The sequence below is a fragment of the Dreissena polymorpha genome, chromosome 7 (assembly GCF_020536995.1).
Source record: "Dreissena polymorpha isolate Duluth1 chromosome 7, UMN_Dpol_1.0, whole genome shotgun sequence".
Taxonomy (NCBI): domain Eukaryota; kingdom Metazoa; phylum Mollusca; class Bivalvia; order Myida; family Dreissenidae; genus Dreissena; species Dreissena polymorpha.
Window position 1 is genome coordinate 23,428,718 of NC_068361.1, and position 17,395 is coordinate 23,446,112.

The 17,395-nt window shown below is 34.5% G+C and overlaps 2 protein-coding genes across 5 annotated transcripts in view; both read left to right on the forward strand.

The window, feature by feature from the left end:
• LOC127837034 (G-protein-signaling modulator 2-like) overlaps positions 1-17,395 on the forward strand; it is a 211,739-nt gene that overhangs the window by 163,839 nt on the left and 30,505 nt on the right. The window contains exons 2-4 of the mRNA XM_052363791.1: positions 6,144-6,323; positions 7,068-7,187; positions 10,452-10,563. Of these exons, the coding sequence (XP_052219751.1) occupies positions 10,521-10,563 (43 nt within the window). The 5' untranslated portion in view covers positions 6,144-6,323; positions 7,068-7,187; positions 10,452-10,520. The remainder of the gene's footprint in view (positions 1-6,143; positions 6,324-7,067; positions 7,188-10,451; positions 10,564-17,395) is intronic.
• Positions 1-17,395, forward strand: part of LOC127837033 (tripartite motif-containing protein 45-like) — a 166,871-nt gene that overhangs the window by 102,212 nt on the left and 47,264 nt on the right. The window lies entirely within an intron of this gene.

Sequence of the window (17,395 nt, forward strand, 5' to 3'; positions counted from 1 at the left end):
TAGCCATAGTGAAGGATTACCTAGCCCTCTGGCTACTGGTGACAGATACTTAGCTGATATAACAGTTTGAGTTCAGCCGTGAACCTAGTTATCATGGAAAATTGTAGACGCTTTCAAAGAAAACTGGGCTTAGTGCGTGTGCGTTAAATGTCATCTTCACACGATGATCAGGGACAAGACTATCCGTAAACACCGGGCTGTCGTTTAGAAGCTGCCTACCATAAACGATAAATTTCGTTTAAGCTAAAAGTGTCGTCCCTGATTAGTCTGTGCGGACTGGAAGATTCTAATAAACTTACTACGTGTAGTGTTAATCAGATCTCGGTTCACAATATTATATATTCTTACCGCTTGTGTTGGTGTTGTTACAGACAATTATTTCAAAACGATTTTGCGAGGCACAAACCATTCATTAAATACAAACCTGTGCCAAAGATATGGATTTCAGTAATGCATTTGATATATTCTACATGTGACAAAGTGGTGTACTTCAATAATGCACTTATTTGTATCAATCCTGATATTTATAAAAGCCTTACAGACATGTGTGATTGTGTGTATGCATATTGTTTGCCAGACATAGCTTGAGATACAAATTGGTGTAGTGTCGCCGATTCGACATGTAGATTGTACTGTGTCTAACCTGCCATAGCAAACAGCATGGATGTATATGTTGAAGCAAGTCGTATTTTACAGACTGTTTTAAGCAAAAAGGCATCGATTAAGACTCAAGTTTATTCGTATTTGATGCAGGTGTGTTTCGTCGTGAAAGCGTCTTATACGACATGTCGCACAACATGTCAATAATATATATAATTTTCTGGGTGTATGCTTCGGATAATCATTATTTTCGGACAAGAAGTGTTTTTTCAGGGTCGTGATTTTTTCTCCTTTCTGCTGATTTCCTCCCTTTGCATGTCAAAGTTAGTTTACAAATAGTAATTTAACTTAGCTTGATCTTTCAGGCTTTTCCGCCCTATGCCACGGGTCCGAAATTCGGCCCCATTCCCAATGCAAATCTGGTTGTTTTTTCCCAATGGAAAAAAAAATTCCCAATAAAAAAAAAAAAATTTTTTTTTTTTTTTTTTTTACCCTGAAAATATATAAGTTGACCTGATCCGGTGTAGAAAATAGAAAGTATTGCATAATTAAATAATCTGTTGCCTTGAATTTGTTTTAAAAAACTGTAAAATATGTTAATGATTATTTAAGACTTTCCTTATTTTCCTCAAAATCCGGCGCTTCGCGCGATTTTTTTCACCTCAAAAAAGGCCAAGCCTTTTCCCCAAATTCAGATTAAAAAACCTGCACTGATCACACATTTTCATAATATTTTGTAAAATTTTAATAATAAGTTATTCAAATAGTCGTTATTTACCAGTTAACGGCTTCTTTGAAATATAAGAAACACTATTTACATGCGATAATTTTTCCCAATTGAGCCAATTTTGCGATTATTTTTTTTCCCAAAATAAGGGTTTTTACGACTCGAAATTCCCAAATTCCAGTGTGGCGTTTTCCCAAAATGGAGCGGAAAAAGTCTGTCTTTATAGGAATGAAGAGTTTACTTGAACACTGTAAGGGGGTTTTTGGTTTTTATATTAATCAGGCCAACCTTAGAATACGGATCATGTGTTTGGTCCCCTCACCTAAAAAAACATATAAAGTTAATTGAAGACGTTCAAAGAAGAGCAACTAAACTTGTGCCATTGGTGGCACATCTACCATACGACTTGAGACTTCGAAAGTTGGACTAGTCACACTTGAGTACAGAAGGGACAGGGCAGATATTTCCAAATTTTCAAATCTTTACATAAGCTGGTTGATTTAAAATGGGAAAAATTGTTCAATCTGGCTGAGGATAATCTTCGTGGTCATCACTTGAAACTAAGAGGCAAGAATTCCAAAAGTAATGTAAGACTTAACACCTTTAGTCAAAGATCAATTCATTACTGGAACAGTTTGGAAGAATCAACAATAGCTGCCACATTAAGTGTTTATTTAAATAGTTGCTAAATTCTGAGAAATGGAACATTAAGAAGTTTAACCCATCTGTAAATTAAGTTAAATTAACAATTAAACTTTACTAAGCGCACTCTAGAGAAGTTTTAACAAAATAGTATATATCAGAGAGAGATTCTAAAGAAGAGACCATTTATCAGAGGGGCCATTACAGCAAAGCAAAATTACGGCCCAACAGTCCAGGTATCCAGCACCCAATTGTATAAACGCTGGTTAAAGTTACCGCTCGGTAACTTTTAAACCTTGGTAAGTTTGCGGTTATTCAGGTTTAGTAACCGTCAAGGTAACTCGATTGTATAAACACGATAAATTTAACCAAAACATTCCCACAATGCATTTTCGCGCTAAGTGGCACGCTTCAATTTCGTTAACAAACAAAATAAACAGGGTCATGTATTTTTTGATCAAATTCATTTACAAATGCTTTTACAATAAAATAAAGAGTACATTTTAACTATGAGTTCATCAAATTTTTCAAAATGTTTACGAACATATGTCACAGACCAGGGAAAAAAATATCATGATGTCGGGATTTGCCTCATTTAGCGGAATCCCTGGTGCTTCCAACTGCGAGAGAGTGCTTGCAAAGATGCCTATTTTTCTTGTTTTTTAAATGATGTAACATATTCATGGTCGTCGTAACATGCTAGCCTATTCTTCTTATTTTGCTTATAACCCGTTTTCATATGACTGCGTTATAAAATAATATCTTTCGCCAAATAACAATGTTTACACATTCAAAGCACAACACTGAGTATATCATTAACTTAAAATTACATCCGAAAATCACTCTGTCTGTAGTCCAATATTGCATATTGAAATTGAGAAAAGTGCGAGTCTTTTTAACGATTTATTGTAAACGCGACTTATTTCACACGTACATGCACTGTATATCGACGAATTTCAATTGTCAATTTATCACATTTTCCTTATTTCGTGCAATGTGCATTGTTTATAATCCGTGCATATACTTTTGACATTTTTAGAATGTACAACAAGTCATACAAATGTCGCACAATTCATAAATAATCTGCAATATTTGCTTTCCGATTAAATTCATGTTAAGCATGGAGATGTGTAAAGTATAAGATGATAAAAATAGCACCACACTGGAATTCGGAATGTCCCTTTTTTTACACGGGTATTAACGACTCATTTATCTGTTGTGTAATGGAATGTTTTTCATTCTTTGTTTACTTATATATTAAATTATGGTCATGTACAATAAGGGCATTTACCATAGACAAATAAAACATTGTGTAAGTTTAAACATATGTTTGTATGCAGAAATCTGCAAATGTAACCGAGTTTACCAACGGCTATTTTGTTAAACTGCTCCGGTTCATTTGAACAGCAGTAATGTAGAGTACATGACGGAGCGTGTGACGAAAAAGAAAGTTTATCGAGTTCATAAACTCATTTGAAAATAGTAATAGGATGGCATAAGGGTCTTTATTAAACTATGCTAAAATAATTATCAAAGACCCTAGATGCAAAATCGTCAATTATTGAGTTAAATGGATTATTTATGTATTTTAAAGGATTATTAAAGGTAAGATACTAGTTCGAACGTGTTTTGGTTTTTGTTTGTACTTTTGTCGTTTACTGTTTTCGGAGAAATGCTTTTAACATGGGCGCCATTGATGCATCGGATCACACACGGCATATCCATAACATTATATAAAAAACACGTTCTGCGCGTCCTTAAATTCCTCGTCCGAAGTCGGAAAACGTATTGCCCTGTAAATTAAGTCAAATAAAGTGTCAGTCGCTGCAATGGTCTGTTTACTTGTCGAAATGTTCAAGGTTGTCGATGGTTATCTTTTATAATGTCGCGCGACTCGGCCATTTTGTATAAGTTACCTCTCGGTTACTTGTACTTACCCACCTAGAGAAGCAGGGTATGTTTTAACTGGGTTTTAACCGATCTACCGGTATAACTTACCCAATTTTATACAAACGCTTACCGACCAGTAACCAACACGTTACCGAATTTTAACCGCCGTTATGTGGTTAACCGTCGGTTTAACTGTTTATACAATCGGGTGCAGGTATCTCCCCTGAGCCTTATGCAGTTCTTGGTTTAGTTGTTTCTGTTCATCAATCATACATGCCAGACGTCCTGAATTTGGCAGGTCAGTCCCACTTTTGTCTCTGCGTCCCGATATGAGACAATTTGTCCTGATGGACATTTGTAAAAAAAACAACATGCGTTCTATAAATTCACAACAAAATTCGCTATTCAAACTTTGTCTGACTTAAATTTACATCACTTATCCCTTTCTTGCGCCCTATTGAGAAACTATTACTACTATGCGAGTTTTTTTACACCTTGTCAGGAATTTGATAGGTAATTTGTGATTTTATGATGAATAAACACCATGTGGTCTTTATAAACGGGGTCACTTATTGCTATCGATAGATGCAACGTAGTAAAATACAAGCCAACTGCTTTTGTATTACATGTCATCATCAAATCCAGTCATTCTGGTATGAGGTATTCAGTATATTATACCACCTGATCCTTAAAAACATGTCAGATTTTGTAAATCAAACAAATTGAGTGCATACCGATACAAATTTATGTTTCACATAAATTTACTATTTTTAACTCATTTTCAGAAAATAGTTTGTGCATATTGCATCAATCTAAATTAAGAGTTAATTGATAATTGGTAAAATAAGAACAGTGCTCGAAATGTGTTGTGTTTATGAAGTTCCTGAGCACATTTATGGTCAAAATTTGCCAAAAATTATGAGTTTTTGTAAGTAAGATACATGTACAGGTACTGGTTGCTGACTAATTTAAACACAAGTGAAATGAATGATCGCTTAAGTTGTCCCGCTTTTGTCAATTTCCATCTTTTTTATGAATTGTCCCGATTTGCACTTGAAAAATTCTGGCATGGGAGTCAGCAATACAAATACTAAGATATAAAGATTCCATTTTGTCAACTATTATTCCATGTAATAATAGTCTTTTGATGGAAATGTTAAAAATCCAAAGAACTCTTCATAGATTTAATTCAAGGTTCATGTTAGTGACAAGGTTGGGTGTGTTAAAGCTTATGACATAAACATTTTATCCTTCGATTTGAGTAACAGTTTTTTTTGTTGCACAAATAAAGCGTGATTGAAATACAAGCCTAGGGAGTATCAGTAAAATTGAAGACCAAACTTGATATTTTATGTTAGAAATGAAAGTCAGATAATGAAATTATTTTTTTATGATTCAGGATTTACTTTAGATCCACAACATACTGGATTGATAATTACTTTATTTTTAAGCGCCACAAACATAGTTGAAATATTTATCGTAACTTTTCATGTTTTCAGATCATATTTGTTTTCATTTATGTCATGAAACAGTAGAGACATTTGTAAAATGTCCCTGAAACACTGTAAAAATGTCTAAACAAACGTTAATGACTCTGTCACTGGTTTGATATGTTATATCATTTGACTGATACTGTAAAGTTAGAACCATGGACTTGCGTATATTTGGTTCATATGAAGTTGAAAACCATCAATATGTCACATTAAAAAGTTAAACAAAAAATAGGAACTTAACTTGTTTTGGAAATTTTCATTCAAATGAACATTTCTGTTATAAACAAATCCACAGTCTTTAGATTCTCTATATCTCATTTATTGAGCATATAAATTTTATTATCACATGCCATACCCTGTTTCCTATGTAATATAATCATTACATATATATTTTTATCTTACACATGTGTTTAAGTTTTTGTTTATTGACCAATCGCTCTTTGTTATTTTGCTGAAATGACGTTGCAAGTCAAATGACATCACGAAATGTGAACAACATTTGGGTTTTATCATTATGTTTGCCTGAATATTTATTTATTTTGCTCATTTAAAAGCATGTGATAAAAAAGATCTGACGCTCATTGCCATATCATACCATTTTTGATTAAACTCGTCCAGGAAATTTGTTAGTAAGCTTGCTTAAGGCTCGCTTACAAACAAAATTCCTGAATTTGTGTAATAAAATATAGTATGATATGGCAACTCTGAGTCTCATGCCAGATCCTATATATATAAGTGATGCACATGATAGAGCTATGTATTGAAATATATGCAAGATTGTTTATTTCTAGAACAAGAAAGCGCTGTATGCAGTTGTCTGTGAAGTGTTGAAGAATGTCACCATATTGAAGCATATTGCTGGCACGTGTGAGGGTTTCCTGCGAGACAAGCAACTTAAACATGACGTACACTTGGCCTTGGTGCTGCTGTATGAACACATGTTTGGTAGGGGAGTGCGAGGCAGATTCAAGGTACGTAGAGAATTGAGGGCCATTCCAATAGCTTGTCTGCCAGTTGCAATTTAAGCAATTTTATTATTTAATATTTTGTCTGCAAACATTGCAATACAAATTTATTAAAAAAGCGTAAGTTACTTATTTATTTATTTTTGAAAACTGGTCCATTTTTTCATTTCAGATTTCTTATTGTTCTTAATAATTTATTGATTAAATTTAGCATGGCAAAGGCAGTGTACAGAGCCACAAGTGCTAGTATTTCTTTCCTATGTTCATAAGCTGGTATTCATAAGCAACAGTCAATTTCCATTTTTTACGTTATTCATATTTTCCTATAAACCAAATAAAAGCATTCTACATAAAGTTGTGCTTTTAAATGTAACTATGATACAACTATTATAGATCTAACCAGATTTATACATTATATTTGTTTTGGATATTTTTTAACTTGCATGTCAGTGTGTAAGAATACACTTGTAATGTTAATTCTCAGTTTGATGACTTAAATGCTTGTCAAATAAAAGGTTGCATGACTTGGCATCACGCAGTGTGGTTGAATGACTTTGCATGTGCCCAGTGTTCTCCAGAAGTATTGGCAGCCAGCAACTTTACAGGTTACTTACAATCTTGGCCCCAAAAATATAAAATCAAAAATGCCTGTTTTAGTTCTCAGTTGCTGACTACTTCAAAAATATGCCTGGCTACTCAATTGCTTTTTGAAAACTCTAACATAATGTGACCGTTGATGTTGAAACTCAGGTGATTATGGCGAGACACACGACAGGTCTTCATGCAGCATGTGAAAGACTGAAGATAGAAGCAGGAGTTAGTGATTTCAAACAGCTCTTAACAAACACACAACCTGAAGGCAATGCACATGTAAATATAATTGATTATAGACAGATCAGGATTTCACCTTGCTATTTTAATGGGAGTCTAGAAAGCAAAAGTTTGCAAGAAAACATGTTTCAAAGTTCTTTTTTCTAATGTTTCAAAGTTATTCAAGGTTTTCATATAACAATACATAAAGTAGGCCAAAGTCCCAAGTGGACTAAGTAAGCATACAGTTAATCATACCCCATTATACAAATGAATAGTTGAGTTGAACCCTGTTAAAGGGAGGGATTTTCCTCAGCTGAGATGGTTTTAATGCCCCCGGTAGGGTTGCATATAGCAGTTGAACTGTCAGTCCGTCTGTCTGTCTGTGTGTCCGTCCGAAAACTTTAACATTGGCCATAACTGTTGCAATATTAAAGACAGCAACTTGATATTTGGCATGCATGTGTATCTCATGAAGCTGCACATTTTGAGTGTTGAACGGTCAAGGTACCTTCATCCTTCAAGGTCAAAGGTCACAAAACTAAATCCAAGGAAAGTAACAAGCTTTTAAGGGAGATAATTTATATTATATATCATTTGGCAGGTACAGATCAATTTCACAAGGGAAGTAATATTTTTTTTAAAGGATATAATAAAAAAACAAATTTTAAGGTCAAGGTCATGATTCAAGGTTAAAAGTCAAAAAAATACAATACAAGGGAAGTAATAAGTATAAAAGGGAGATAATATCTAAACCTGCCAAATTATATATTGAAATTTTATTTCAAAGCGGCGCAATAGGGGGCATTGCGTTTCTGACGAACACATCTCTTGTTACCCCTACTTTTATATTCAAGTGTGATGACTTTGTAATATTGCTTATGGTTTAAATATTTTGACATTAGTGGAAGGGTCTATTTTTTCTGCTGCAGAAAATTTAAATGAGCTTATTCATGAGTTGAGTGCTGGCATGGGGCTTGTTAAATTTCAGTGACTGTTTTGAGCTCACCTGAGCACAACGTGCTCATGGTGAGCTTTTGTGATCGCCTGTTGTCCGTTGTGGGGCGTCAACATTAACCTTGTTAACTCTCTAGAGGCCACAGTTATTGTTCAATCTTCATGAAATTTGGTTAGAAGATTGGTCTTAATGATTTCTTGGATGGGTTTTAAAATGGTTACGGTTGCTTGAAAAACATGGCCGCCAAGAGGCGGGGCATTTTTCCTTATATGGCTATAAATGGCTATAGTAAAATCTTGTTAACACTCTAGAGGCCACACTTATGGTCTGATCTTCATGAAACTTGGTCAAAGATTCATCCCAATAATATCTTGGACAAGTTCGAAAATGATGCCAGTTGGTTGAAAAAACATGGCAGCCAGGGGGCGGGGCATTTTTCCTTTTATGTCTATAGTAAAACCTTGTTAACACCCTAGAGACCACATGTATTTTCCGATCTTCATTAAACTTGCTCAGAAGATTTGTCCCAATAACATCTTTTTTTATTCAATATAATACATACAATGTATACATGTATATGATCATACAACATAGTGATTGTACAAAGCAATAAAGTTCAGACATGTTATACAAGATATGCTAATATGTATTTTTTTTAAGAGAAAGAAAAGAACAACAGAAGAATAGTTATGAAAAATGATTAGTTGTATAAAGTCTGAAGAAAGCACACTGGACTTGTGTGTTTTGTTGTATATTCACAATGATCTTATAAGATTGAAAAAAAATATACAAAAATATTTTAGAAAGATAAACTAACATTAGTGTGGAATGTATATAAGTGGACAAACATTATGAGAATTTAATCCGTTTCCATTTTTGTTCAAATATTTGTAATGTGTCATTACTGAGGGCTATTTCTTTCTCAATCTGGACTTTTAGTTTAAGACTATGGACAAAACAATTAAAATTTGGTACTTGTTTTTTGTACTTCATGTTAAAGATAAAATATTTCAACATTATAAGAATAAAATTCACAATATTATTACAGTCTATTGATTTCAATGAGTAAATTCCGAAACTTACATTTAAGAAAGATAGTTTAACGTTTAGTTGCTATTGTTCAAGAAAAAAACATCTTGGATGAGTTCAAAAATGGTAACCTTTGCTTGAAAAACATGGCTGCCAAGGGGCTGGGCATTTTTCCATATATGGCTATAGTAAAATCTTGTTAACACTCTAGAGGCCACATTTATTAGCCAATCTTTATGAAACTTGGTCAGAAGATTCATACTTATAATATCTTGGACGAGTTCCAAATTGATGCCGGTTGGTTGAAAAACATGGCCGCGAGGGGGTGGGGCATTTTTCCTTACATGGCTATAATAAAACCTTGTTAACACTCTAGAGGCCACATTTATTTTCCGATCTTCATGAAACTTTGTCAGAATTTTCCTAATGATACCTCGGATGAGTTCAAAAAATTGTTTTGGTTTCTTTATAAACATGGCCACCAGGGGCGGGGTATTTTTCCTTATAAGGCTTGTTAAAAACCTTGTTAACACTTTAGAGGCCACATTTATTTTCGATCTTCATGAAACTTGGTCAGAAGATTCATCCAAACAATATCTTGGACAAGTTCAAAAATGATGTCAGTTGGTTGAAAAACATGGCCACCACGGGGACGGGGCATTTTTTTCTTATACGGCTATTGTTAAACCTTGTTAACACTCTTGAGGTCACATTTATTTTCTGCTCATCATGAAACTTAGTCAGAAGATTTTTCCCAATGATATCTTGGATGAGTTCGAAAATGGTTTTGGTTGCTTTAAAAACATGGCCACCAGGAGCGGGGCATTTTTCCTTATATGGCCATACATGTATATGGCTATAGTAAAACCTTGTTAACACTCTCGAGGCCACATTTATTGTCAAATCCTCATGAAATTTGGTCAGAAGATTGGTCTCAATGATATCTTTGATGAGTTCGAAAATAATTGTTTGCTTGAAAAACATGGCTTCCAAGGGGCGGGGCATTTTTCCTTTTTCCTTAAATGGCAAAAGTAAAATCTTGTTAACACTCTAGAGGCCACATTAACTGTCTGTTCTTCTTGAAACTTGGTCAGAAGATTCATCCACATAATATCTTGGATGAGTTCAAAAATGATGCTGGTTGGTTGAAAAACATGGCTGCCAGGGGGCGGGGCATTTTTCCTTATATGGCTATGGTAAAACCTTGTTAACACTCTAAAGGCCCCATTTATTTTTTCCAATCTTCATGAAACTTGGTCAGAAGATTTGTCCCCAACATATCTTGTTATCTCAGGTGAGCAACTTTAGGCCTTTCAGGCCCTCTTGTTATATTTCAGACTCTTTACCCAAGTATGTCTGTATCAATACATTGAAAAGTGACCTTACAACTGTGAAGAAAGCCTTTGATGCCAAGTACAAGTTCCAGTGTATGGACCTTCAAGATTTCAGGTAATTGCATTATATCTTTTTTAATGTACATTATACACAGATATTTTCTTTTTACTCACTTAAATTAATTTATAGAACATATGACATTGCTGAGTTGAGTTTAATTTGTTCCAGTATTTCTGCTTTGATAGAGTTCATTGTTAAATGTGTCACACCTTTCTGAGTGTACGTCAAGGTTATTACTTTATTTATAATTATATGCATTAAAGACGATGTACTTATGTATAAGTCTTAATAAACTGTCTGTTCTGTTCTGTTCTGTTAAAGTTTGATAACTTTTGCAATATTGAATATAGCAACTTGATATTTGGCATGCATGTGTATCTCATGGAGCTGCACATTTTGAGTGGTAAAGGTCAAGGTCATCCTTCAAGGTCAAAGGTCAAAAATATGGCTCCAAAGCAGCGTTAAAACTTTAACCTTGGTCATAACTTTTGCAATATTGAAGATAGCAACTTTATATTTGGCATGCATGTGTATCTCATGGAGCTGCACATTTTGAGTGGTGAAAGGTCAAGGTCATCCTTCAAGCTCAAATATCAAATCTTTGGCTTCAAAGCGGCACAATAGAGGGCATTTTGTTTTTGACAAACACATCTCTTGTAAAGTTTCAACATTCAGTTCATCTCCCATTAAGCTCTTAAAGTTTAACCTTATTAAATGTATTCTCAATTTTAAAGCATTTGTTAGCCAAAAAAAAACAAACACTTATTTCCCAATTTACGCCGGAAAGACCCAATTTTACCAAATCGAAAGGGACGCGGCCCCATTCCCAAAATGGTAAAAAAACAACTGAGAAGGTCTCCTACACTTGTCTCATGTTGAGAAAAATTGTGACGCTTTGATAGATTTGGAACCAAGATTCAAACAAACCGTATACAATTTTAGAGGTACTGAAGTATAAATTTATTGATTGTGCATACTAGTTTGATTCTCTGCAAATTTTTCTTAGCATTTAAGTAAAACACTGCAAAATAACACAATTTGTATTGAATAAAATATATTTTTGACTTCGCTTTCTGGCATCATTTCCATCAAAATGATGCAAGGCTAAAAATTTGAATGAGTCAATAGGTGAGAAAAAAAGGCAAAACACTTGCATAGAAAAACAGGATTCTGCTTCGATTGAAATCCATGATTGTCATATTAGTTGTTAAAATAGGTAAAGACTTACCTCATGTCTTAACTATGTAACTCATAATGATGTATTACATTTTTGTTTCAGCCCACAGGCCTGAAATATATATCAGACAGCATTATTTCAGGCAGATATCAATGTAGTGGTATGGTAAAATAATTTATTTCGTCATGTTTGTTTCAGCCCACAGTGTCTGCGTGATATTCTTCAGCCCCAGGCTGCTGTAGAGGACCCCCACATCCCCAATGTATTGATGTTCCCACCTGGCACTGACCTGCACACAGCCATTATACATGAATGGCTCTATAATTCTGCAGGATAAGGTTAGAACATCAGCTTAAAACCATAACCACTGATATACACATGTTAACCCCTAACCACTTATATTACGCATTGTAACTCTTTACCACTTTTAAACACATTTGAATCCTTAACTACATATATACACATTTTAACCCTTTACAACTTATATACACATTTTAACCCTTTACAACTTATATACACATTTTAACCCTTTACAACTTATATACACATTTTAACCCTTTACCACTTGTATACACATTTTAACCCTTTACCACTTGTATACACATTTTAACCCTTTACCACTTTTATACACATTTTAACCCTTTACCACTTATATACACATTTTAACCCTTTACCACTTGTGTTCTCATTTTGACACTTTTGTAGCCCCTTTGAAAAGCAAATTTAATAAAAGAGCTTTTTCTTACTATATTCAAGTTTTCAAGGCTTCATTTCCAACCCTATGATATTGATGAGCAGCAAGCAGCATACAACCTGAACAGCCTGGTTTCATATAGCTATCTTTACTTTGGTTTTAAGCAGGAAAGGATTACTGAGATTTAAAACTCTGGGTAAGGTGTCAGGTTTGGAACTTATTTAAAGTGGTTTAAATCTCCAATGATTTGCATAAACTATTCCAAGTTGATGGCCAGTTTTATTCCTTTGTTGTGTTTGTTGTATTTGTGTCCTGATTTTTATCTGTGTTGTGTGTCTGATTGTTTTGCACTTGGTTTATCTCCATACAATCCATTAATGGACATCGTTTTGGAAAAACAATGCTTAATGCATGTTTACAAGGGACAGTGCTTTGTGTCTCTCCTGGAGACTTCCTGTGATTTTTATTAGCTCCACTGGCCAGAGGCCAGCAGGGCTTATGTCATGGTCCTGTGTCCGTCGTGTGTGCGTGTGTCCGTGCGTGCGTTAACTTTTCCTTAAAACATCTTCTCCTAAACTACTATTCCAATTCTGATGAAATTTCACAGGAATGTTCCTGGGGTGAACCTCTTTCAAATTTGTTCAAATTATGTCCCTGGGGTCAAATTTGACCCTGCCCCGGGGGTCACAAAAATGAAAATTTGCTTATATAAGGCCTTTTTTATGAAAACTTTAAAAATCATCTCGTCCATAACCATTGGGCATAGGGCTATCAAATTTGGTATGTAGAGATATCTAATAGTCTTCTAACAAATTTCTTCAAATTATGCCCTCGGTGCCAAATTTTACCCTGCCCCGGGGGTCACAAAATTGAACATATGCTTATATAAGGCCTATTTTGTGAAAACTTTAAAAATCATCTTGTCCATTACCATTGGGCCTAGGGCTATCAAATTTGGAATGTAGAGACATTTAATAGTCCTCTACCAAATTTCTTCAAATTATGACCTTTGGGTCAAATTTGACCCTGCCCGGGAGTCACAAAATTGAACATATGCTTATATAAGGCCTATTTTGTGAAAACTTTAAAAATCATCTCGTCAACAGCCATTGGGCCTAGGGCTATCAAATTTAGTATGTAGAGACATCTAATAGTCCTCTTACTAAATTCCTACAAATCATGCCCCTGGGGTCAAGTTTTACCCTGCCCCATGGGTCACATAATTGAACATATGCTTATATAAGGCCTATTTTGTGAATACTTAAAAAATCATCTTGTCCATAACCATTGGGCCTAGGGCTATCAAATGTGGTATGTAGAGACATCTGTTAGTCCTCTACCAAATATTTTCAAATTATGCCCCCGGGGTCAAATTTGACATTTCCCCGGGTGTCACAAAATTGAACATATGCTTATATAAGGCCTATTTTGTAAAAACTTTAAAAATCATCTCGTCCATAACCATTGGGCCTAGGGCTATCAAATTTGGTATGTAGAGACATCTAAAAGTCCTCTACCAAATTTCTTCATATTATGCCCATGGGGTCAAATTTGACCCTGCCCCTTGGGTCACAAATTTGAACATATGCTGATATAAGGCCTATTTTGTGAAAACTTTGAAAATCATCTTGTCCATAACCATTGGGCCTAGGGCTACCAAATTTGGTATGTAGAGACATCTAATAGTCCTCTACCAAATATTTTCAAATTATGCCCCCGGGGTCAAATTTGACATTTCCCCGGGTGTCACAAAATTGAACATATGCTTATATAGGGCCTATTTTGTAAAAACTTTAAAAATTATCTCGTCCATAACCATTGGGCCTAGGGCTATCAAATTTGGTATGTAGAGCCATCTTATAGTCCTCTACCAAATTTCTACAAATTATGCCCCTGGGATCAAATTTGACCCTTCCCCTGGGGTCACAAAATTGAACATATGCTAATATAAGGCCTATTTTGTGAAAACTTTGAAAATCATCTAGTCCATAACCATTGGGCCTAGGGCTATCAAATTTAGTATGTAGAGACATCTAATAGTCCTTTACCAAATTTTTTCAAATTATGCCCATGGGATCAAATTTGACCCTGCCCCGGGGGTCACAAAATTGGACATATGCTTATATAAGGCCTATTTTGTGAAAACTGTAAAAATCATCTCGTCCATAACCATTGGACCTAGGGCTAATAAATTTGGTATGTAGAGACATCAAATAGTCCTCTACCAAATTTCTTCATATTATGCCCATGGGGTCAAATTTGACACTACCCGGGGGTCACAAAATTGAACATATGCTTATATAGGGTCTATTTTGTGAAAACTTTACAAATCTATTTGCCCATAACCATTGGGCCTAGGGCTACCAAATTTGGTATGTAGTGACATCGTAGAGTCCTCTTCCAAGTGTTTTGTTAAATTATGCCCCTGGGGTCAAGTTTGACCCTGTCCAGAGGATCACAAAATTGAACATATGCTTATATAAGGCCTATTTTGTGAAAACTTTAAAAATCTACCTGTCCATAACTTTATGGCAATGGGCTACCAAATTTGGTATGTAGTGACATATTCACAAAATCTACCCAAAAGAACTAGTCTTAAATAGATCGTGTATATCCAATACAGACGCTGCGTATTTAGACTTACATTTAACTATTAATAATAATTTGATCAAAACTAGTTTATAGGACAAACGGGACGATTTTAACTTTGAAATTGTGAATTTTCCGTTTCTAGATGGCAACATCCCTAAATGACCTTCTTATGGTATTTACATTTGGCAGTTGGTACGTTATGCCATAGCATGTTCGTGTTTTAAAGATTTTAATGATCGTAATCTAATATTAACTAAAAAATTGCTAAAACAAGGCTTTTTGTATCATAACCTAAGAAATAAATTTGCTAGATTTTACTCTAAGTATGGTGATTTAGTTTCAAAATATAATGTTTCTTTAAAATGGCATTTAAATAATGGAATCTCCCACCCATCATTTTACGGAGATGTTTTGAAGCGTGTCCGCAAATTAAAATATGTAAAACCAAATGTTCATATTAAACTTTTCAATTTAATTAACTTGTTTTTATCAAAAGGATACAATACTTATGTACTTAAAAACACGTGTTTGATGGTGTTCGATTCACTATATCTTTCTTCCCTTAAAATTTGGAATCATTAGTGATATTATAGGCATTTTCACTGTTGAATAAAATTGTGTCATTGTGTCCTATGAACAAATCTGCATGAAAACTACATTTGGACTCAAATCGTACATCAAATCATTTCTGTCTTCAGTTGTCAAAACACCTATATACTGTTTGATTCCAATAATGTCGCTTTAATGGAATTACCATTATTATTCATTTGCTTCTTAATATTAAATCACCTAAACTTGTTTTATTAGTAGCACAGCCCCATTAATATTTTTATTTAGTACTGCACCTGGAATTTGTTCACGTCATAATGTCATTATGGATTTTTGTGACGTCATACGACCGACTTTCCAAGTTGTAATCTACATTCATAGGTCATTGGGTTTATAACGTTCCATTTTATTTATATTTTCTCTCTGATAGGCGTTTATTGTTTGATTTAATTATTTTTATTTTTTTAGCAGTCACAAACAACCAAGCTATGTAATATGGAACTTTTACACCCACTATTGCTGCTTCTTCCTGTATTTGCGCGATGATTATCTGAGATATTAACTCCATGATGCTACATCCTCAAATCTTTTTCTATAAAGAAGGAATGTAGTTGACAATTGTTAATAGTTTTATTTGATCGTTCGTAAAAAAGTTGTAACTCTGTTACTCTTGTATCTTCAATGCAATTGAGTAATTAAATAGTAATTAAATTGAATGTGTTTTAATTCCCTTTTATTATTGTTTAATTTGAGTTACAATGCTATGACGTTAAATTTTATTTACACTTAAATGTATTATGAATATTGCTGGGCCAAGTGTGAGGTTGAGCGCTCTATAACCGGGTTTAAACCCCCAATGCTTTGCATTGACCGTTCCAAGGCGGTGACCCCAGCTTTATTCATATTTTGTGTTTATGTTGGTTTGTATTGTGCTGTATTGGGCTGTTTTGTACTGTTTGGGCAATCGGTCACTTGCCTTAAATAAAGGACCAATTAATTGTTTTAATGAAAATTCAATACTGCCCCAGCAGCTGGAGTTTCACTTCTTTATATGTAATAGTTCTCTTCTTAGTTTGTTCAAATTATGCCCTTGGGGTCAAATTTGAAACTGCCCCGGGGGTCACAAAATTGAATATATGCTTATAAAAGTCTTATTTTTGAAAACTTTACAAATCTACTTGTCCATAAACATTGGGCCTAGGGCTACCAAATTTGCTATGTAGTGACATCTTATAGTCCTCTACCAAGTTTGTTCAAATTATGCCCCTGGGGTCAAGTTTGACCCTGCCCCCGAGGGTCACAAAATTGAACATATGCTTATATAAGGCCTATTGTGGGAAAACTTTAAAAATCTTTTTGTCCATAAGCATATGGCATAGGCTTACTAAATTTGGTATGTATTGTATGACATTTAATAGTTCTCTTCTTAGTTTGTTCTAATTATTATGCCCCTGGGTTCAAATTTGAAACTGCCCTGGGGGTCACAAAATTGAATATATGCTTGTAAAGGGCTTATTTTGTGAAAACTTTAAAAATCTCTTGTCCATAACCATTGCGTCTAGGGATACCAAATTTGGTATGTAGTAACATCTTATGGTCCTCTACCAAGTTTGTTCAAATTATGCCTCTGGGGTCATATTTGACCCTGCCCTGGGGGTCACAAAATTGAACATAATCTTACATAGAGTCTATTTTGTGAAAACTTTAAAAATCTTCTTGTCCATTTACATTGGGACTAGGGCTACCGAATTTGGTATATACTGAAATCTTATAGTTCTCTACCAAGTTTGTTCAAATTATGCCCCTGGGGTCAAATTTGATCCGTCCCCGGGGGATCACAAAATTGAACATATGCTTATATCTGGCCTATTTTG